The sequence below is a fragment of the Marmota flaviventris genome, chromosome 10, assembly GCF_047511675.1.
Source record: "Marmota flaviventris isolate mMarFla1 chromosome 10, mMarFla1.hap1, whole genome shotgun sequence".
NCBI lineage: Eukaryota > Metazoa > Chordata > Mammalia > Rodentia > Sciuridae > Marmota > Marmota flaviventris.
Genome location: NC_092507.1, coordinates 40,448,580 through 40,471,060, shown reverse-complemented (window position 1 = coordinate 40,471,060; position 22,481 = coordinate 40,448,580). Strand labels below are relative to the sequence as shown.

The 22,481-nt window shown below is 34.2% G+C and overlaps 1 protein-coding gene and 1 non-coding gene across 4 annotated transcripts in view; one reads left to right on the top strand and one right to left on the bottom strand.

The window, feature by feature from the left end:
* Eps15 (epidermal growth factor receptor pathway substrate 15) overlaps positions 1 to 22,481 on the top strand; it is a 141,618-nt gene that overhangs the window by 74,135 nt on the left and 45,002 nt on the right. For all 3 annotated transcript variants that reach the window (XM_071617816.1, XM_027944955.2, XM_071617817.1), the window contains exons 13-16: positions 1,281 to 1,353; positions 14,159 to 14,320; positions 14,722 to 14,919; positions 21,112 to 21,315. In XM_071617816.1, coding sequence (XP_071473917.1) covers positions 1,281 to 1,353; positions 14,159 to 14,320; positions 14,722 to 14,919; positions 21,112 to 21,315 — 637 coding nt within the window. The remainder of the gene's footprint in view (positions 1 to 1,280; positions 1,354 to 14,158; positions 14,321 to 14,721; positions 14,920 to 21,111; positions 21,316 to 22,481) is intronic.
* On the bottom strand, positions 9,363 to 9,560 carry LOC114100369 (U2 spliceosomal RNA). The gene has a single exon (XR_003584049.2). It is a non-coding gene; the product is annotated as a U2 spliceosomal RNA (small nuclear RNA).

Genomic DNA, 22,481 nt, shown 5'->3' with positions numbered 1-22,481 from the left:
ATACAAATACCTTTATTCATGTGCTTTTTTCTTCCATACAAATTTTAAAATCATCGTGCCTACATATTCAAATTATTTTTGTCTACATTTAAAAGTATCACCTGAAGAAGGTGAGAAATATAAATGAAGACTGTCCCTTAAATATCTCCTTAGTAGATTTTTTTTTACTTTCCTTTATGCCAAAATTCAGTGAAGCCTGAGCCTACATTTGAGTTATGTCTGGAATGGAAACTGAAATATAGTAATGAGGCTTTGAGGAAAACTCTGCAGTACTAATCTGGAGAACTTCTTAAATCCTACCTTCCCCTCTCCATGTTGCCTTCTTTTACTCCTCACCCCACCCCAAAAATATATTGCTGCAGAATTCTATGGGCTTTTTTTCTCATTTTGTAGAAAAGAAAGGAATGGGAGCTGTGTGTTGGGGTGGGGATGGGGGGGTATTGATAAACATGGGCAGTTAAATTTATTACATTAAAGAAATAGCTTTATTTTGCAATTCTGAATCTAAGGTCACTTGAGATTCATCATAGGAACAAGGCCTCTAACAAAACATGTAACAATTTATAGATGATATTTCAAAGTAAAAGTAGAGCCCAATATGTTTGATTTGAGAAGTGGAAGAGGTAAATTCTACTGTGATTCTTATTTTATGAAGTATACATTATTTTATATATTAGATCAATTGGGTTTGTTAGGTTGTTTCAAAATAGCTTTTTAGAACAGATGTGATATTTGATAGAGCAGATTACCTGGTATTAACAATCTTCTCCATTTGTCCTGTGTTGTTGCATTCTAAAATTGATGCTCACTAGTGACTTGAGGGGAAATTAACACTTCGGCAAATGCCTTTTTCCTTAATATTGTTCACTGATTGTATTAGCCATTTTCATTTCATTTGACAGTGATAATTAAGGGTTAAGCTTACAGAGCTGATGCAACTCCTCCTTTTCTTCAACAGCCATTTTCATTGGACAGTATTTCCATAGCAACAGTGAGATCAGAGGAACCTGAGTGTTTCATTGATTATTTTTCTCTTCTTCCTTTTTTAATCTATTCTCTTTTCACCACATTTTAGTGAGGAAGCAATTTTTTAAAATAAACAGCTATATTGATTTCTATTCCATAAATAATTAAAAGAGGGTAGAAAAATCTGCCCTTCATTTAAAAATTGAATGTTTGACTATGTATTTAAAAAGCGATTCAGGATTAGGAGGATGGATAACCATACCAGCTGTAGCTGATGTTCTCAAATATTCTTGCATTGTTTGCTGGTCTTCTAGGGAAAAGAATAATGTGGAACAGGACCTTAAGGAGAAAGAAGATACTATTAAACAGAGGACAAGTGAGGTTCAGGTAGGTGAACTATAAAATTCACTATTCCACTTCTGATTTAGGAATATTTTTTAAATGTATAAGGTCACTTACTATTTGATGGATATGGTATTAGGTTTAGGGAATATCTGATATTTGTATAATATAAATGTCTTTCTTTTGTAAAATGATTGTTCTTGCTTTGAATTCTGGCCTTTATTATAGTACAATGAGAAAGCAGAATTTTTCAGTGAAGATTTCTAGTTTTGAAAGTATTTTTTAATGATATTTACTTGCATAGTATATCATTAAAGGTAACTTTGAATGACTTTTGATATGAATATTATTATACCAACAAAATTAGATGAGTGAGGTCATCATCTCATCATCATGAAAAACCAAATTGCTTTTCTCATGCATATGAGATTGTATTAACTAGGAGACCTACTATTTTCAAAGACTGTTTCTCGTAATTCTGCTTGGGTAGGAGATGATATAGAACAATTTAAAATAACATTTTATATGTTGCTTAGCAGCCAGCATATCTTAACTTTGGTGTAAAGAGATTTAATTCATTTTCACTAAGTTCCTTGTTAAGTAGTTTCATTTTACAAATAAAAAAGGTAGTAAAACCTGTTTATATTTGGGAAGTGATATAAAATGGGGTGTTTCAAACATTAAAAACATGGAAAATTGGGCAGTGTTTCATTTAGAGCAGTAAACAATTCATGTGGCCATGTTATTGGGGTACCATTTCCTGAATGCTACACTAGCACATACAGGAGGAGATGCCAGTAAGAGCCCATGGATGGGCATTTCTTAGTGTGTTACTTGTATGTTGATTCCCTACTTATAATAATACTTCTAAATAGGCAAAAGCTCTAAATTGTTAGATCCATTGTTTTGTTTTGATGTGGTACGTTCATTAGGGGTTGTCTGTCAGGTAGATTATGCTAGGGTACAGAGAATGATTTACTGAAGGACTGAGGAAGAAGCCAGAGACATTTCTAGATAGTTGATTCTCTGATTGGGTGACTGCATTTATTCTGTATACTGGAATTTTCCTAAAAGCAATGCCAAAGTTAAGATATCACCACCAGTATATTTCTCTTTCTGGTAGTGAGATTAGGTGTAGGAGGATCAGTTACTTGAATCATATTATTTTTGTGCAGTTTTTAAGTTTCTTAACAGATTCCAGAGTCATAACTTTAAGCAGTTATTACTGAAAATAGCTCTGAGAATGGAAGACAAAAATCTAAAAATATTGTCTTGGTCTGAAGAGATACAATCTTTGATATCTTGGCCAGCTTCTAAATTTAGCCAGTTACTCTTTCAAAGTGCATAGGTTCTTGTGATAAACAATATTTTGTTACTTGAGTACATCCATCCATTGTTTTTTTTTCCCTATTGCATCTTTTGAGCATGGGAATTTAAATAACTGGATTAGAAGAGCACTAAACTTCACATTGTTCCTTTCAGGCTCAATGGGTTATTCTTAAATATTTAATTCCTTATCATTATAGAAGTTTTGTTATCAGAATTTCTCTGTGATTTGCTTGTTCTTACTTAATGGCAGTAGTAAGGTATATGTTTAACCTTAAGCTTTGTGAAATCCAAAATATGTAATTGACGCAGAAAATCCACATTGCTGAATTTTTCTGCGTAGGGTGCTATAAGTACAAGGAACATGATTAGCATAGACTGAATAGTAACGGTTGAACATAAATTCCTTAGAAAGTAATGCTGGATTGGGCTGGGGCTATAGCTCAGTGATAGAGCGCTTCTAGCCCATGTGAGAGAGACCCTGGGTTTGATCCTCATCACCACATAAAAATAAATAAATAGAATAAAGGTATTTAAAAAAATTTCAAGTCCTAGAAGATCCTTTGTAATGTGGACTTGATCTAAAAAAAAAAAGTATTAAAAAAGTATTGCTGGATTGATTAAAGCCTTAGGTTAGTAGATTCATTACTCATTTTATCCCAACAGAAATATTTGTTTTTAATGGTAATGAGGCACTAGACTAAGAATGATAGTAATTGATATATGTAAACACTTAGAACTCTACACTTTAGTAATCATTTCCAATTTTCTGAAGCACAAGACAACTTGCCAAAAATGGTAATAAGTAGGTTTCATTATATTAATTCTGATGTTACCTGTTGATAATGAAGCATGGACTAGGAATAAAATGGGTAATTAAAATCTATAAGCAGTTTGACTCTCAGTACTTCTTTTCTGACAAAAGTAATTTATTAGAGTTATTAATAGAAGCAGACTTTAAAAAGTATGCTTCACTGCTTCTTTCTGACCCCACTTTCTAATCAGGAAAAGAAAATTTGGCCTATCAGTGAATTTGGATTAAGTTCAAACCTGAAGATTTTTTTTGCTTAATCCAAATTTGTTTTTCTGAGTATCCTTGCTTTTTTTCCTTATTACTAAAGTCACAAATAATGAGTATCTGAGTTCATATCTTAAGCACAGAAACCAAACTTTCAAAATCAAAATTGATTTTTTTTGTTGATTTGTTTATTGTGGGTTATTTTTTTGTTTTGTTTTGTTTTGATGGTACTAGGGATTAAACCCAGGACCTTTTGACTAATCAACAAATACCTAGGGATTCACTCTTATTCAGTTTTTCATAAAGGTTTATAGCAACAAGTTGGAAACAAACTTGAATTTAGTTCCTGGTTCTACGACTTCCTAGGTTTGTGATCCTAAATAAATAATTTAATTATCCTATGCTTCTATTTTCTCTTCTGTACCAAACATTTCAGAGGCGATACAACAATAAATGTTCTGTTTAGTTTTATTATTCTTTACCATACAGTCACCTCTGTACACGCACCTTTCTTCATCAACCTTTTTTTTTTTCTTACCTTCTAACTTCACATAGAACTCTCTGCACATAGGACTTGCCAATTTGTATAGAACCTCATTTGGCTTGGCTATTGCTGTCACTTTAGCTACCACCTGTTTTTCTCTACTTTTATTTCTCTGTGTGACCATTTTTTTTCCCTTCCTGTTTTTTCACCAACCCTATATAATCTGCTATTTACCTGTTTCCCTGTGCTTTATTTTTTCTCCTAGAACCAGAATCTTAAGTAATCACTGCTTTCTTGGGTTATATGCTTTTAAATACCTTCCTACCTTTTTTTTTTTTTTTTTTACTTACAATTGCCTTTGTGAGGATCAGATAAACAGACTGTGTGTGTGCGTGTGTGTGTGTATTTTTCCCTCCTTAATGTCAGATGCCAGTCCCACATCTTCAGTTAACCATTTTATATTTAGCATTTCAAAGTCAGTATCTATCTAAAATGAATCTATCTTATTGAAAAAAAAATCTTCAGGTTCGAACTTTATTATTTTTATCAGTTCTCTTTTTCATTGCTGTCACCCTTTTCACCTATCATGTATAAATTCACAGTCAGATCATAAGTGCTCATTCTGACCTCTTTTTCTTTTCTTCCTAAACCAATTTTAGTACCATGACTCAGATATAAAAATCTTTATTGTTGCCCACTACCACTGTTAATGATGAGAGATTGTCATATATCACCGATATATCTGAGGTAGAAGAAAAAATGAAATACAGACCCTCCTTCATACTAGTCATGTTTTGATCATCTGACTCTGAACTATATGCCATATATATTTCTCCTCATTATCTCTACTTATGCCTTGTGTTGTTATACCCTGCTTATATAAATTATACCAATGCCTTAAAGTTTAGCTCAAATTGCACCACTTCTCTTAAACTTTCTCTTCTCTTGCTCTTTAGTCTATATCAGTATTTCCTGTATTTTCCCAAAGGAGTGTATATCTATTTTATGGCATATATTTTATGTTCCCTTATAGTGCTAGCTTGGTGTGCGTGATATGATTCCAGTATCCTACGTTATGAGTTCTTTGAGCTTAGGAATTGTGCCTTGTATCATCTCTTCTGTATTTGGTAATATGTTATTAGATGGAGGTTAATGAATTGGTTGATTGATTGATTGATTGGTTTTGGTGCCAGGGATTGAACCAAGGGGCACTTTACTACTAAGATATATCCCCAGCCCTTTTTTGCTTGTTATTTTGAGACAGGATCTTGCTATGTTGCTTAGGCTATCCCTAAATTGCTGAGGCTGTCCTCGAACTTGTGATTCTCTGCCTCAGTCTCCTGAGTTGCTGGGATTATAAGCCTGCACCACTGTGCCTGGCTAATGGAAGTAAATTTAAGGAAGCAGTTCACAAAAAAAAAAAAAAAAATGAATAAACTTTGATTTTGTGCATGAAACAAATAACAGGAAAAGACACACCCAGAAGCCACAGGCAGAAAGGATTGGAAGCATAGTAGGTGTCATTGAGTTCATAGTAACCTCATGTAAAAGAAGCTCCTAATTATTTGTACTTCATCAGTTAAGAGTAACTCTGTATAATTGCCCATATTGTTTTCATTTTAATTTTAATTCACTTAGTTGGTTTTTTCCTCAGAGGACGAGGGATGATTTATTTTAGTTAGAAATAAAATTAGATATATGAGCTCAACATTCTTTCCCTGGCGATAATGCTCTTTAGAATACACTGGGAAATAAATGATTAGGAAATAGAGGCAGTCTTGTTTGTGGGGTTTTCTAACACTCTCCTCATTTAATAGGCTTCCTTTCTGTTCTTTGACTTGAACATCTTGCTCCACAGTTGATCACCTTTTTTATTTTAAGAATAATCCTGTAACTTCTGTTTTGAGTGTATATAATAATGTTCCTGATTATTTCTCATTTGGGGTTAGTCTGTAAAGGTTTTTTTTTTTTTTTTTTTTTTTTTTAAGATAAATAACACTTTTTGTGAGATTACCAAAATTCCTCTTGTTATCTTTAATAATTCTTCTGATATAGAGATATTACTATAAAAATGTGTCTGTATATATGCTTTGTTTTTTTAAGCAAAACATATTGCCCTTTTGTTTATTTTCACACTGTATTTTGTAAGAAACAGTCAGAAACACATTCATTTTGTTAATATTTTATAGGTTGAATTCTTACTGGGGATTGAACCTAGGGGTGCTTAACCATTGAACCACATCCCTAGCACTTTTTTTTTATTTAAAGATGGATGCAATATCTTTATTTATTTTATTTACTTTTATGTGGTGCTGAGGATCAAACCCAGTGCCTCACATGTATGAGGCAAGCTCTCTGCCACTGAGCTATAACCCCAGCCCCGCCAGCACTTTTTTATATTTTATTTAGAGGCAGGATCTCATTGAGTTGTGTGGAGCCTCACTTTTGCTGAGGCTGGCTTTGAAATTGTGATCCCCCTATCTCAGCCTCCTGAGCTGCTGGGATTACAGGCATGTGCCACCAGGCCCGGCTTATAGGTTGAATTCTTAAGTTACTTCTTAGTTGTACATCCGACTTGGGTTACTAAAATTAATTATTTTATTCTTTGATATATCTAATATCACTTGATAGGGTGTGGAAGAAGGGAATGAATTTGTCATTTTCAGTAACCTGAGTGATTTCTAGAAAACAGGACATTTTTCTTAAGCCAAGATTTTCAGCTCAAATATCCTTCATTCATGAATGAAGACTCTTGGATATGACTGGCTTTGGCATTTTTTTAAAACAAACTTTGGCATTGTATTACATTAATCTTGTTAACTTCATCCTTGCCATTCTCTAATTGCTGTTATCCTCCTCCTTTTGTTGTTGATAGCTCTGGGAGGCAGGTAGAGCATGATCAAGGAAGATAAAGAAAAAGTATCTGCAAGTGTCTTCAGTAACTCACTTGAGGGGATGATATTTGAAAGTGCCGAGTTCATGCTTTGAACCAGGAGAGTTTTTTTCCCAAATGGCCACCTTAAGATTAAGAGAAAATTATCCAGGTTTGATAGAAGGTACTTTTTGCCAGAACCTGCCACTGCTCTAGTTGAGACGTGGCAGAAATGGGTGAGGGGGACATGCATCAGTTTCCTTTATTTAGTTTCAGGATAAGCAAAATAAGAGTCAGTATATCTAGATGTACTGATAACGATATGGAAATTGCATTACAATGGTGGTCACAAATTTGCAAGTACAAATAATTAGGAGCTTCTTTTACATGAGGTTATTATGAACAGTATGAAAAAGTCTGACTCAATGATACCTACTATGCTTCCAATTTACTGTAAGAATGTGTCTGTATATATGCTTTGCTTGTATTGCCCTTTTGTTTATTTTCACACTGTATTTCGTAAGAAACAGACAAACACATTCATTTTGTTAATATTTTATAGGTTGAACTCTTACTGGGGATTGAACCCAGGGGTGCTTAACCATTGAGCATTAATGAAATTAAAATGAAATTTGATTCTTAATTCCTGTTAGCATATATATTTGCAACTGTTCATTTTTACTTTTTTTCAGTTTAATAACTTTAAATCTACTTACTGAACATGAAGATCTTCTTGTTTATGTTAGAATTTTTGTAGAAGGTATTTTTCATTTTAGAAATAGACATGAAGAGGTACGAATTTTAAATAATTTTAATGTGGACATGTATCCAGCTCTAAGTATTTGTGAGGTGTTTTCTCAGTAACCTTTTCCTTAAGGCCTGTACTTCCATGTTGCCTTGTAGATTCTTACTGCAGCTAAGAGATGAGAAAAGGCAATAAGGTGGGGAAATTTGAGCGATTGTGTTTGCTCTTTAGAAGAGAAAGTACAGGAATGAGTAAATATTATACTGGTTTGTTCGTACCCTTTCCTTTTATGTACATAGGTCTTCTGAGGTTATTATATTTAAATGGATCACCAAAAATGCTATTTTTAAAAATGTGATTCAGTTTTTTTTAAAGGAAACCAGCATTAATCCTATTATTGGTAATTATTACATGAAAATTTAGTCACATCAGAAATTTTTATATTGGTCTGAAACCATCAGAAAAACAGCAAACTTGATATTCTCTGATAATATCATGGGAGCATAGTAAATTTGTAAAATACAGAAAATTATAAGGAAGAAAAAAGAGAGCCTTTCTATAGAGAACCATCATTAACATTTTTTAAATATTCTTTTTAGTTGTAGATGGACATAATACCTTTATTTATTTATTTTAATGTGGTGCTGAGGTTCAAACCCAGTATCTCACATTGCTAGGCAAGCATTCTATCACTGAGCTACAACCCCCAGCCCCCATTGTTAACATTTTGCTATATTTTCTAAGTAGACATAAATGGCTTTATATTTATTAACATACTATATATACCTTTCTGTTCAGCTTTTAAAAGTTATTACTGTATCCTAGACATTTTCTTATACCTTATGATCCTTTTTTTTTTTTTAGTTATACATGGACACAATATCTTTATTTTGTTTATTTATTCTTATGTGGTGCTAAGGCTAGAACCCAGGTCTCATACGTGCGAGACGAGCACTCTACCACTGAGCCACAACCCTAGCCCCCCTTATGACCCTTTTAAGATCCATTGTATTGGGGTTGAGGTTGTGGCTCAGTCGTAGAGCACTTGCCTAACATGTCTGAGATGCTGGGTTCAATCCTCAGCACCACATAAAAATAAAATAAATAGGGCTGAGGATATAGCTCAGGGTGTGTGTGTGTATACACACACATATATATTTCATATATATATATATATATATATATATGAAAATATTATGTCCTCTGCAACCAAAAACAAATTTTAAAAAACCAGATGCAGGACTGGGGATATGGCTCAAGCGGTAGTGCGCTCGCCTGGCATGCGTGCAGCCTGGATTCGATCCTCAGCACCACATACAAACAAAGATGTTGTGTCCGCCGAAAACTAGAGAATAAATATTAAAAAAAAAATTCTCTCTCTCTCTCTCTAAAAAAAAAAAAAAAAGATGCATTTTATTTTTTTTCCATTGGATTTGCACTAAAAGAAACCAAAATTACATGTAATCATAAAAACTAGATATTATTAGAGATGTGAAGTCCTAGATTTTTAATTGGGAATGAGGCAGAATGGGAAATTAGACTAGAATACTTTCTGGTGGAGATAGATAAATAGTTTTACTATTTCCACCTCTTTTTTTTTTTTTCTTTTTGTGTGTGCACTGTTTTTGGAGTTACTGCAATGTCCACTCAGTGCATGGAGTGGATGGAGCAAGTACCTATTCTATCTCCTATTTCCAAAAATCCATTTGATATATTTAATGTATTGTCTGGGATAGAAGATGTATCAGATATTAAACCTGTAGGAACAGATACTACACTGGACCTTAGCAAAAAGCTGAAAGGTGATCTGAATAGCTTTAATTAAAGGGAAAGAGAAAAATCTTTTTCCCCCAGGAATTGAAAAAATTCTTTGGGGTCAGTATATTACTACATATAAACTATGTGAATATTTTATAAACAAAGTAAGGAATGTTATAATGGGTTATGTATCCAAAATAATAAAATTACTTTAGTTGACGGTTTAAAAATATTGTATAACTAAATTATAAAAATTTTTCAAACCATGTAGTTTTTCAGGCTACAGTTGGCCCTCTGTCCATGAGTTCCACATCTAGCAATTAAGCCAACCACAGATTGAAATTGAAGTATTTAAAAATTCTATGTGTACTGAACATGTACAGACATTTTTTTCTTATCATTATTTCCCTAATCAATACTGTAAAACAACTGTGGACTTGATATTTACGCGTTACAGTCATACCTCAGCGATAAGGTGGTTTCAATTATAGTCCACCGCAATAAAGTGAATATCACTATCAAGTGAGTCACTTGAACTTTTTGGTTTCCCAGTGCATATAAAAGTTGTGTTTATACTATACTATTTAATCTATGGGATGTGCAATAGCACTATATCTACAAAACAATGTACACATCCTACTTTTAAAAATATTGGTAAAAATGCTCACTATCTTCTGAGTCTTCAGCAAGTCATAATCTTTTTGCTGGTGGAGGATCTTGCCTTGATTTTGATGATGGCTTACTAATCAGGGTGGTGGTACCTTAAGGTTGGCATAGCTATGGCAGTTTCATAAAACAGTAATGAAGTTTGCTGCATGGATTAATTCTTCCTTTCATGAAAGATTTCTTGGTAGCATATGACGCCGTTTGAGAGCATTTTACCCATAGAACTTCTTTCAAAATTAGAGTCAGGGGGCTGGGATTATGGTTCAGCGGTAGAGCACTCGCCTAGTAGAGGCGGGACTCGGGTTCAATCCTCAGCACCACATAAAAATAAAGGCATTGTGTTGTGTCCATCTACACCCCCAAAAATAAATACATATAAAAAATTAGAGTCAGGGGGCTGGGATTGTAAATCAGTGGTAGAGTGCTTGCCTGGCACATGTGAGGCATAGGGTTCAATCCTTAGCACCACATAAAAATAAATAACTAAAATAAAGTATTATGTCCAACTACAACTAAAAAAATTTTTTTTGTTAAAACTTGGGGTCAGTCCTCTCAAACCTGCTTTTCAACTAAGTTCATGTAATATTCCAAGTCCTTTATTATCATTTCAGCATTTTTTTTAAAGAGAGAGAGAGAGAATTTTTTAATATTTATTTTTTAGTTTTCGGCAGACACAACATCTTTGTTTGTATATTATGCTGAGGATCGAACCCGGGTCGCATGCATGCCAGGCGAGCGCGCTACCACCTGAGCCACATCCCCAGCCCCTCATTTCAGCATTGATCATAGCTTTTTTGCCAGGAGAGGAAAACACTTTTTTTTTTTTTTTTGGCTTATCCTTAAGAACATTAAATTTTATCATGTGCGGTTGGGGTTGTGGCTCAGCAGTAGAGCACTCACCTAGCACTAAAAGTAAATAAATAAAATAAATGAATTGTTTCCAACTACAACTAAAAAAATATTTTAAAATATTTTATCATGTGATTATGGCAATTCAGTCACATCTTCAGACTCCCCTTATAATTCTAGCTCTTTTGTGCTTTCTACCACATCTGTAGTTACTTCTTCCACTGCTTTCATCTACCTCAATAAAATTAAAAGGGCTGAAGGGATGTAACTCAGTGGTAAAGCACCACTGGGTTCAATCCCAGTATTAAAAAACAAAAACAACAACAACAACAAAAAATGAAAAACAAGATTGTCAGTTCTTTTGGTGCTTTAACCACTCATCCACATCCTCAACCCTTTTTGTTTTTGATTTTTGAGACAGGTTCTAAGTTGCCGAGGCTGGTCTGAACTTGCAATCCTCCTGCCTCAGCCTTTGGAGTTGTTGGGATTTGTAGGCATGTGCCACCACACCCTGTAAGAATTAACATCTTTAAAGTTGGGTGCAGTGGCGCATACCTGTAATTCCAGCTGCTTAGCAGGCTGAGGCAGGAGGACAGTGAGTTCAAAGCCAGCTTTGGTAATTTTAGTGAGGCCCTAAGCAACTCAGCAATATTTTGTCTGTCTCTAAATAAAATATTAAAAAGGGCTGGGGATGTGGCTCAGTGGTTAAGTGCCCCTGGGTTCAATTCCTGGTACCAAAAAAAAGAATTAGATCTTTGATTATTCACTAAATCCTTATGGAGTACAGCAGTGAATAACACAAATATTCCTGCTTACTTATATTTGTGTGGGAGATAGACCAAAAATAAGATAATAATTGTATACTATTATTCACAAAAACATTATAGCCCAAACTAGAAACAGTAAATGTCTGTCAGTTGCAATATCCATCATATGATGGAATACTACTCAGCAATAAAAAGGGAAACAACAAATAAGCTCCTTATACATGCAACAACACATGAATCTATAAAATGTTATACTGAATATAACAAGCCAGATATAGTAGGTTGCATATATGATTTTATTTATGTGAAATTTCTATAAAATGCAAAACTGTAGCAACAAAAGGCAAATTATTAATTGCCTGGAGCATGAGGTGGAAGTGGGGATTAACTGCAAAGTGTCTAAAGATAAATTTTTGGAGTGATGAATTATTGTAAAGATGAATTATGATTGTTGCGCAGGTATATAAATTTATTACACTTACTGAAGTGTACACTTAAAATATACAAATTTTATGTTATATAAACTGTTTTAAAGCTGTTTAAAATAATTATATGCCAAGGTTGAAAACGGTATGTTAAAATGAAAGAAGCCAGGGCCAGGTGCAGGGGTTCATGCCTGTAATCCCAGTGACTCAGGAGGCTGAGGTAGGATGATCGCAAGTTCAAGACAGCAAATTAGTGAGGCTCTGTCTATATAGAACCTAGACTATAACAGCATTGACACTGGAACTGAGAGGCCCTGGGTTTCACCCATCCACACCAGGCAGTGGACAGTGAGCTGAAAACTGGAGAACAAATGTCACCCACAGCCATAGCCCTTTTTAAATTTTGAGGGTCTAGCTCATTTCCCCAGACTGGTCTCAAGCTTGCAATCCTCCTGCCTTAGCCTCCAAGGAGTTTGGATTAGAAGTGTGGACACCACCCCAGCTAGGTTTCATTTTTTAAAAAAATATTTTTAATTTTAGTAGACATATAGTAATTGTACATGTTTTTAACATACAGTGTGACATTTCAAATACCTTTATACAATGTAAAATGGCCAGGTCAGGGAGTTGACTTATCACCTCAGACATGTCATTTGGTTATGGTAGAACATTTAAAATCCTAATAGCTATTTTGAAATATTTAATGATAGTTGTCAACTGTAGTTATCCTTCTATGCAATAAACAGAAAAGTAATTCCTCTTATGCAGTTGCACCTCATTGTCTATTTTACCACTTGCTTTCCTGGCCTTCCCAGGCTATGGTAATCATTATTCTAGTCTCTACTGTGCAACCACCTTTCTCACTTCCACATACAAGCCTCAGAGTGTATGATATTTAGCATAGGTTTTTAATAGTGGTTGATGTGCTGAAAATACACAGAAAGGTAGCATGAATGGAAGCAGGGTTATCATCTGGAAGACAGCTATCCAGAAGAAAGATAAAAGTGGCTTGCCAAATTGGCATGAGGCCAGTGGGGTATGGGGGACAAGACAAAAAATAATCCCATTTATTTGAAGGAAGTAGCAACAGGATTTGCTGATGTATTGGAGATGAGAAGTGAGAGAAGACGCCGCCATATTTTCTTGACTAGAAAAACTGAGATGTGGGAAGATTGAAATTAAAGAAGATTTTGGGGAAAGTGCCAGGAGATCTATTTTCAACATGTTAGAGAAGCCCATAGCTGCCCGGGGCCAGCTTTTTTTGTTTGTTTGTTTGTTTTATTTTCAATTTTATTTTGTTTTTGCAGTCCTGGGGATCAAACCCAGAGTCTCACATATGCTACCACTGAACTACATCCCCAACCCTGAAGGATGGATTTGAGTAAGCATATTGGATATCTAAATCTGGAATTTAGGGAAGGAGTTCTCAAGTAAAGATTGTATATAAAGCTAGGAGTGGAGGTGCATGCCTGTAATCCCAGAGACTGGGGAGACTGAGACAGGAAGATAACAAGTTCAATACCAACCTCAGCAACTTAGTGAGGCCCTAAGGACTTATTGAGACTCTATCTCAAAACTAAAAAAAAAAGAACTGGAGATGTGGCTCAGTGGTTAAGCATCTCAGGTGCAATCCCTGGTATGGTGGAGGAGGAGGAGGTTGTCTTCCAAAACAATAAGAGTTTTTTTCTCCTAAACTGGATTTGTTTGTTTATTTTTAAAGATATATATATTTTTAGAGATGGACACAATATCTTTTTTATTTTATTTATTTATTTTTTATGTGGTGCTGAGGATAGAACCTAGTACCTCACAAGTGCGAGGCAAGTGCTCTACCTCTACCAAGAGCTATAAACCCAGCCCCTCCTAAGTTGGATTTAAAAATTAACTTAAACTTTCCCTGCCCCCAAAGAGAATAATATATTAATTTTCTTATATTTCAGGATCTTCAAGATGAAGTTCAAAGGGAAAATGTTAATCTGCAAAAACTACAGGCTCAAAAGCAGCAAGTACAGGAACTCCTTGATGAACTGGATGAGCAGAAAGCTCAGCTGGAGGAGCAACTCAAGGAAGTCAGAAAGAAATGTGCTGAGGAGGCCCAGCTGGTAATGTCTGGCTACTTATTGCTGCCTACATCTGTACCTGAGTTGTTTTTCCTGGCTTAAAATGAAAATATTCTCTATTTTTGTTATTATTCTCATTAAGTGACAGTCTCATCAGCAGTTGGCATATGAGGGAAATGGAGTAAGGTTCATCAGAAATTACAGGCTCTCTTTAGTGGAAATAGAAGAACACTGTTGCAGAAGATAAAGTTTTTCCAGATAGTTTGGAAGTAAAATATCTATACCTTCAACTCTCCTCTATACTTTCCCCAATTACCCTTTTCTGCCAAAACCATACATCAAAAAACACCAAAATAGTAAACAAAGAAATAAGTACATTATTAACATTTTAATGACAGCTCTTTTTTAATTCCCCTTTCTTCTTATTCATCTCCATATTATAGATCTCTTCTCTAAAAGCAGAAATAACTAATCAGGAATCACAGATCTCCACTTATGAAGAAGAATTGGCCAAAGCTAGAGAAGAGCTAAGTCGCCTGCAACAAGAAACAGCAGAATTGGAGGAGAGTGTGGAGTCAGGGAAGGCTCAGCTGGAACCTCTTCAACAGCACCTACAAGATTCACAGCAGGAGATCAGTTCAGTAAGTCTTTGTAAAGCAATAAATAAGCCCAATTGGACTGTCAGCTGACCTCTTAGTCAACTTTTGATCTTTCTCTCTCTGCCTACTTTATTATTTATTTTTTGGTTATTTATCTAAATAGGTTTCTTGTCGTCAGTTACACATTAAAATTATATATCCTGTACATCTCATGCTCATTGGAGCAGTGGGTAAGAGTGTGGGCTTTGCATTGAGATGGGCTAGGATTTAAGGGCATAACAGATCAGTGACTTACAGTAAATTTAGAGTTGTAAAAATGTAATAATTCTATTTTAGAACATTTCCATCTCTCTCAAAAGATCCCTCATACTTATTTTTAGTCAGTCTCCATTCCTACCCTCAGGTAACAATTAATCTGCTTCTTGCCTCTATAAATTTGTTTTATTGTATATAAATTTTATCTCAAATGGTTTTCTTTAATTAAAAAAAAAAAACCCAAGGAAAAAAATATTTTAAAGAATATTCATTCATCTAGTAGCATTCCCAGTAGGATAACTATTTTGGGTTATTCATTTATTGAGGACCAACCTACACTGGGACCAGAACTGCCACTAACTAGATGAATCATTTTTAAAATTGGAGAATTAACAAAACACCAAATTCTGAGGGCTAATGTAAGGATTAATGAGGCAAAACCCGTGAGGTATTTTAGTATAGTGTTTGGAACATACATGCTCAGTAAGTGTTGCTTACTTTTATAAGTAATAACCTAGTGTCTTATTGTTCTAATTTTGAAATCGGTTTTTCTGTTTGGGAAAAACTCATTTTTTTAAATTAGAAAATTGTTTCTTCTATAAATAAATTTGGAATTTTATGGTTGGTCCCATGTATAAATCCTTTGCTTTTTCATTTCTAGCCTTTACTACATGGAGAATTAACATTTTAGTTATCATGATAGTAAGATGGTTGGTTACATAAGAACATAGAATTCATGTCATTTCCTTCTTTCAATTTGAACTTGAATAAGCTGCGGCCAAGGAAATTATGCTTACATAATCTTTAAAGGAGCCACATTCATCCAGGTCTTCTAAAACCCCTTTCAGTATTCTTAATTATTATATATAATGAATTCCTCCTTTCTCTGCTCCCTCTTATCTGGAAGGTGAACTTTTGGTGGACTTTGTTATAATAATGGTTAAGATTTTTTCCTGCACATTTATTTATATGTTGATCTCTTCTAGTAGATTTTCCTTTCTGTTCTAGGAGCTTACACAGTTTTTTGGTTTGTTTGTTTTTTTAATCTGTCGCTTAGCACAGTTCTTATTTCATTGTAGGTCCTCAGTAAGAAGATAACCCAAAATAGTTTCCCTGGTTGGTAATGCTACCAGAAGAATGGATATTCTTAAAATAGTTTTTTAAAAACTCGTTTGTTGAGGTAGAATTTATATATCATAAAATTCTAAGGTGTTTTTTTTTCAAAATTGATTTTATCTAAAGGGTTTTTTAAAAATATTTTTTTTAGTTGTAGATGGACAATACGTTTATTTTATTTATTTATTTTTATGTGGTGCTAAGAATCAAACCCAGCGCCTCATACATGCAAGGTAAGTGCTCCACTGATGAGCTACAATCCCATCTCTAATTCTCAGGTTTTAAGGGTATAAATCAGTGATTATTCAGTAAATTTTGAGTTGCACAAGCATCACAATCCAGCTTTAAAATACTTCTTTTATTCTTAAATGATCTCTCCTTCTCTTTTTTTTCAGTCTTCAATCATTTTTTTTTTAAAGAGAATTTTAATATTTATTTTTTTTAGTTTTCTGCAGACACAACATCTTTGTTTGTATGTGGTGCTGAGGATCGAACCTGGGCCGCACGCCTGCCAGGCAAGCGCGCCACGGCTTGAGCCACATTCCCAGGCCCCAGTCTTCAATCATATAAATTAGCTTTCTGCTTCTTACAGATTTGTCATTTTTGGATACTTCATATAGATGCAGTCAAACAATATGTAATCTTAAGTGATTTTTTAACAGCATATTTTTGAGGTTCATCTATTGTGGAATGTATTGTTGACATTATGTTTCATTTTATTGCTGAAGATATTCCATTATATATTTAGAAACTATTTCATTTATTTAATGTCCCAGTTAATGAACATTCTTTTTACTTGTTGACTATACTGATTAATGTTGCTGTGAACATTCACCTACAAGTCTTTGTGTAGGTGATTTTATTTCTTTTGGTTGTGGAATAGCTGGCCATATTATAAAGTGGTGCTTTACTTCTTTACTTTAACATTAATAAACTGTTTTCCAAAGAAGCTGCACCATTTTATACATATACCAGCAGTATATGAGGGGTCTAGGTTCTTCTGTCACCAATACATTATAGTCCTTCTAATAGGTGTAAAGTGGTATCTCATAGTGTTTAACTTGCTTTTCCTTGATGAGAAGTTATCACTTGTCATTTGTTGAGTGCCTTTTCATGTACTTATCAGCCATTTTTTTATCTTCTTGGATGAAATGTCTATTAATGTCTTTCATTCATTTCAAAAATTAGATTGTTTGTCTTTTATTATTATAAGTTTCTAGCATGTTCTGGACCTAATTCCTTTATCAGATAAATGATTTACAATAATTTCTCCCAATCTTTGACTTGTCTTTTCGTTTTCCTTTCTTTGACCTTTTTAGAAAGGGGGCTTCTTTGAAAGGAAGGAACATAAACAAGTAAAGAAGATATTAGAAATCATTATTGAGAAAATAAAGCAATGTGTATGAGCCATACAAAAGAAAACCTAATTTTTGTCAAGATTCTATTAATTGTCTCAGGCTAACCATAAGGATTCTGTTCTAAATAAATTGTTTGATAAGCAGGTATTTCCTCTCACTGTTTCATCTATATGATGGGTTTAATTTTAGTTTCATGGTTTTAAAGTTGTAGTGGAGCATGAAATTGATATAATGATCAGGATAAAAAAAAATTTTAAATGAAATACAGGGCTGAAGGTGTAGCTCAGTAGTAGAAAGCTTACCTAGCATGCATGAGACATGGTGCATTAATTATAATCAGGATAAGTATAACTTCATGAAACTTGTTTCACTAATATGTGTGTGTATTTTATATATATATATGTGAGGGTATGTATGACTACATATCTACTCACATCATATAAATGCATGTGTCTATGTTATGTATATGTATACATATACACACACAGATAAATCCAAATGTGTACATATACCTTTACTGGATTAAGATGTGTAATTGATTTATTTTTATGGGTTAAAGTAAAAGAGTTTATAAGCCACTGCTCTATTATTATATAAAGGTTGTATGCTGTGTTTTATAAATGTGTAATATTTTTAGATTGTTTAAACTCAAAATACGATGTTACTTGGTAGATTATACACACACACACAAACACACTTATAACCACTGTTCAAATATATAAAGCACAATATTGATGTTCATTCAGTGAATATATTAAACTTATAGAGTGCATGGTTATGGTTGATGTTGAAGATACAAAGTATATAAAACAAAACTTGTAGTTTCTAACCTCAAAGAGCTCAAGATTGTTCATTAAAAAAAAAAGTGCAGTGAATTAGTAGAAAAGGAACAAAGGACAAACAAGATGCTAGAAAAACTTAAGTACTATGATAGTAAAAAATGCATTGTGCTGGGTACTTTTATGTACTTAATTCCTCATTTACATAGACTTTTGCTTTTTAAAGAGTTCTTTTGAATTCTATCTTTTGAGCCATACAACAATCATCTGTGAAGGTAGTCATTATTCTGTATAGATTAAGAGAAAAACTGAAATTTGAAAAAGTTGCTTTGACTAAGATCACCCAAGTAGTAGAAGATGACTAGATATGCACCTATCTCCTAAACCAATGTAGTGTTCTTTCCCTGGGTATAAAAGACCTGTGGAAAATTATAAATTCCAATTTCAGTAATTTAATAACCCTATGGGGAAATTAAAATAGAGGGTACAGAGAGCTTGATTTATGAAAGATCATTAAGTAATTATTCATTTTTAAGTTTGCTAAAAACGAAAAGTGGCATGGTAATAAATGAAGGGAATTCAAAAGTGATTTTTAAAAATTACAGTTTATGAAAAAATGGAAATTACCCAGTAAAATTCCATCTATACTTTTTCAATAGAAACTTTTTGAATCTGCCTTATTGATTGCTTTTTTTTTTAAGAGAGAGAGAGAGAGAGAGAGAGAATTTTAATATTTATTTATTTTTTTTTAGTTTTCAGTGGACACAACATCTTTGTTTGTATGTGGTGCTGAGGATCGAACCCGGGCTGCACGTATGCCAGGCGAGCATGCTACCGCTTGAGCCACATCCCCAGCCCCTATTGATTGCTTTGAGATATTTATAAGTTTGCTTTTTGTTATTATAAATGTTAGTATAAACATTGCTGGTGGGACTGCAAATTGGTGCAGCCAATATAGAAAGGAGTATGGAGATTCCTTGGAAATCTGGGAATGGAACCACCATTTGACCCAGCTATCCCTCTCCTCAGTCTGTACCCAAAGGACTTAAAATCAGCATACTACAGGGACACAGCCACATCAATGTATATAGCACCAGAATTCACAATAGCTAAACTGTGGAACCAACCTAGATGCCCTTCAGTAGATGAATGGATTAAAAAAAATTGTGCCATATATACACAATGGAATATTACTCAACAATAAAAGAGAATAAAATCATGGTATTTGCAGGTAAATGGATGGCATTGGAGAAGATAATGATAAGTGAAGTTAGCCAAATGAAGTTAGCCACTATGAATCAGCCTCCTTATATCAAAAACAAATGCTCTGATATAAGGAGGCTGATTCATAGTGGGGTAGGGAGGGGGAGCATGGGAGGAATAGATGAACTCTAGATAGGGCAGATGAGTGGGAGGGAAAGGGAGGAGGCAGGGGGTTAGCAAGGATGGTGGAATGTAATGGACATCATTCTCCAAAGTACATGTATGAAGACACGAATTGGTGTCAACATACTTTATATACAACCAGAGATATGAAAAATTGTGCTCTATATGTATAATAAGAATTATAGGGACTGGGATTGTGACTCAATGGTAGCGCGCTCGCCTAGCATGCATGAGGCACTGGGTTTGATCCTCAGTACCACATAAAAACAAAATAATGTGTCCACCTAAAACTAAAGATACATAAATAAATAAATGTTTAAAAAAACGTAATGCAAAATAAATAAAAATAGATGTTAGTATTTTGTTCTTCTATTCATGGTCCCATATAGCATCTAGCTTTTATAATATATTACAATTTATTGAATTCTATCTTATGGATCTTATTATTGTTCCAGGAGTATAAATTCATTTGGATAATGAAATCAAAAACACTTTGAGGGCTGGGAATATAACTCAATTGGTAGAGTGCTTATGTCACATGCACAAGGCCCTGGGTTCAATCCCCAGCACCATAAAAAACAAAAACAAAACAAACCACGTTGAGCTGGGTGTGGTGGTGCATGCCTGCAATCCCGGTGGCTCAGGAGGCTGAGGCAGGAGGATCACAAGTTCATGGCCAGCCTCAGCAACTTAGGGAGATGCTGTCTCAAAATAAAATAAAAATAAAAATGACTGGGGATGTAGCTCAGAGGTATAACATCCTGGGTTCAAGCCCTGTATACCCCGTCACGAAAAGAAAGAAAAAAAAAATACATGCTTCAAGTGTTCTTTATTTAACATGTTCAGCACAACTTAGATTTAGACAATATTTTCTAGGGCTCTAACCCCATTTACATAGTATAGGACCCTTATCTTCACTCTCCTTTCCCAGTAGAGTACAGCTGCTTCCAAAGCCTTCTCTCTCCCTCAACTTCTGTATCTCTATTATAAAAGTACTGTCACTGAGTATTCTTTTTCTCTGTCATATTGCTATCTTTCCTTCCAGTACTCTGGCCCTTCTTTTTCTAATGCTCCACAAAATATTGCTAGTTCACAGATTCTTTGCAATTTGTAAGAATCGAAATTCTTGGGAAATTTCAAAAAATACCCCAACAAAAAAAGAAATCATGTGTACTAGAGAGAGATTACTGAAATCTTTCCTCTAAGTCATGCTATATTCCCAGAGGATTCTCCTGGTGAAGAGCAAATTTGTTTTTGACCAAATCTAAGGATATAATTATTTTTATGTTGCATGTCTTTCTACTAATAAGTTGTTTTGTAATTTTACTTTGTGTTGACAGATGCAAATGAGACTCATGGAAATGAAAGAGCTGGAAAATCATAATAATCAGTCAAATTGGTGCAGTAGTCCACACAGCATTCTTGTAAATGGTGCTACAGATTATTGCAGCCTCAGTACAAGCAGCAGTGAGACAGCCAACCTTAATGAACAGGTTGAAGGCCAGAACAACCTGGAGTCCGAGCCCATACATCAGGAGTCTCCAGTGAGTCTTAATACCTTCATAATTAACTTCAGAAAAAAAGATGGATGCAAATCAAACTTTTGTTGGCATCATACCTAATATAAATATGTTAGTATGCCCTGAGGACTATTGAGATTTCGTTTTTAGAAGCAGAGAGTGAGTTTTGATACAATAAGACTCACAGCTTTAACTAGTATTAAAATGTAATTTAATTTATTTTTTAAATTATTTATTTGTTTATTTACTTATTTATTTTAAAGGAAGTACTGGGGATTAAACCAAGGAGCACTTTACCACTTGAGCTACATCCCTAGACCTTTTTATTTTTTATTTTGGGACAGGGTCTCATTAAGTTGTTGAGGCTGACCTCAAACTTCTAATCTTCATGCCTCAGCCTCCTGAGATTACAGGCATGCACCACTTGCCCAGCTCCTGAAATGTAATTTTAATGGCCTTGTAGAACATTTTTTAAAAAACAATACTTCTAAAGGAAATTTGTGTGTGTTGTGTTTCTGTGTGATGGAGTCTCACTATGTTGCTCAGGGTAGTCTAAAACTCATGTTCTCAGGTAGTCCTCCTATTTCAGCTTTTTGAGTTGTTGAGAATTTATCTTACAGTAAGCAGATGCTGTTGCACCTCAACCTGACTTAGATATTAACTTTTTAAATTTTTTTTTTTTAAGTAGCTGAGAGGATAGCTGTGTGATAAAGAGCTTGCCTAGCATGTGAGAGTTCCTGTATTTGCCCCAGTACTGAAAGAGAAAGAAAAAAAACTAATACCAGAAGTTTTTTAGTTACTCTCATTCAAAGCTGAAAGTAATTCTTTATTATATAATATTATAATATTGAGGACATTGATTTTTACTAGTTATTTAGATTGTGCCAACTATATGTTAGGGCTATAGAGATAAAGTATCTTTAACTTTTTCCTTTAAGCAGCATATAGTGTAATAGCATGACACTGTGTTAAAAGAGTGATAAAAGAAGCATAGTCTTTTCAGATAGGACAGCTGAAAGGTACTCAAAAAAGGTTTTGTAGGGAATGCTTTGGCAAGTGAATAAGGGTTGAGCAAAGAAGAAGCTGGTACATTCCTGTCAGAGAATCAGTAGAGCATGGATACAAGTAGAAGAAAACATCTGTTTAGAATCATGAGAGGTTTTGAGGACATCTTGTGATGGTGAGGAAGA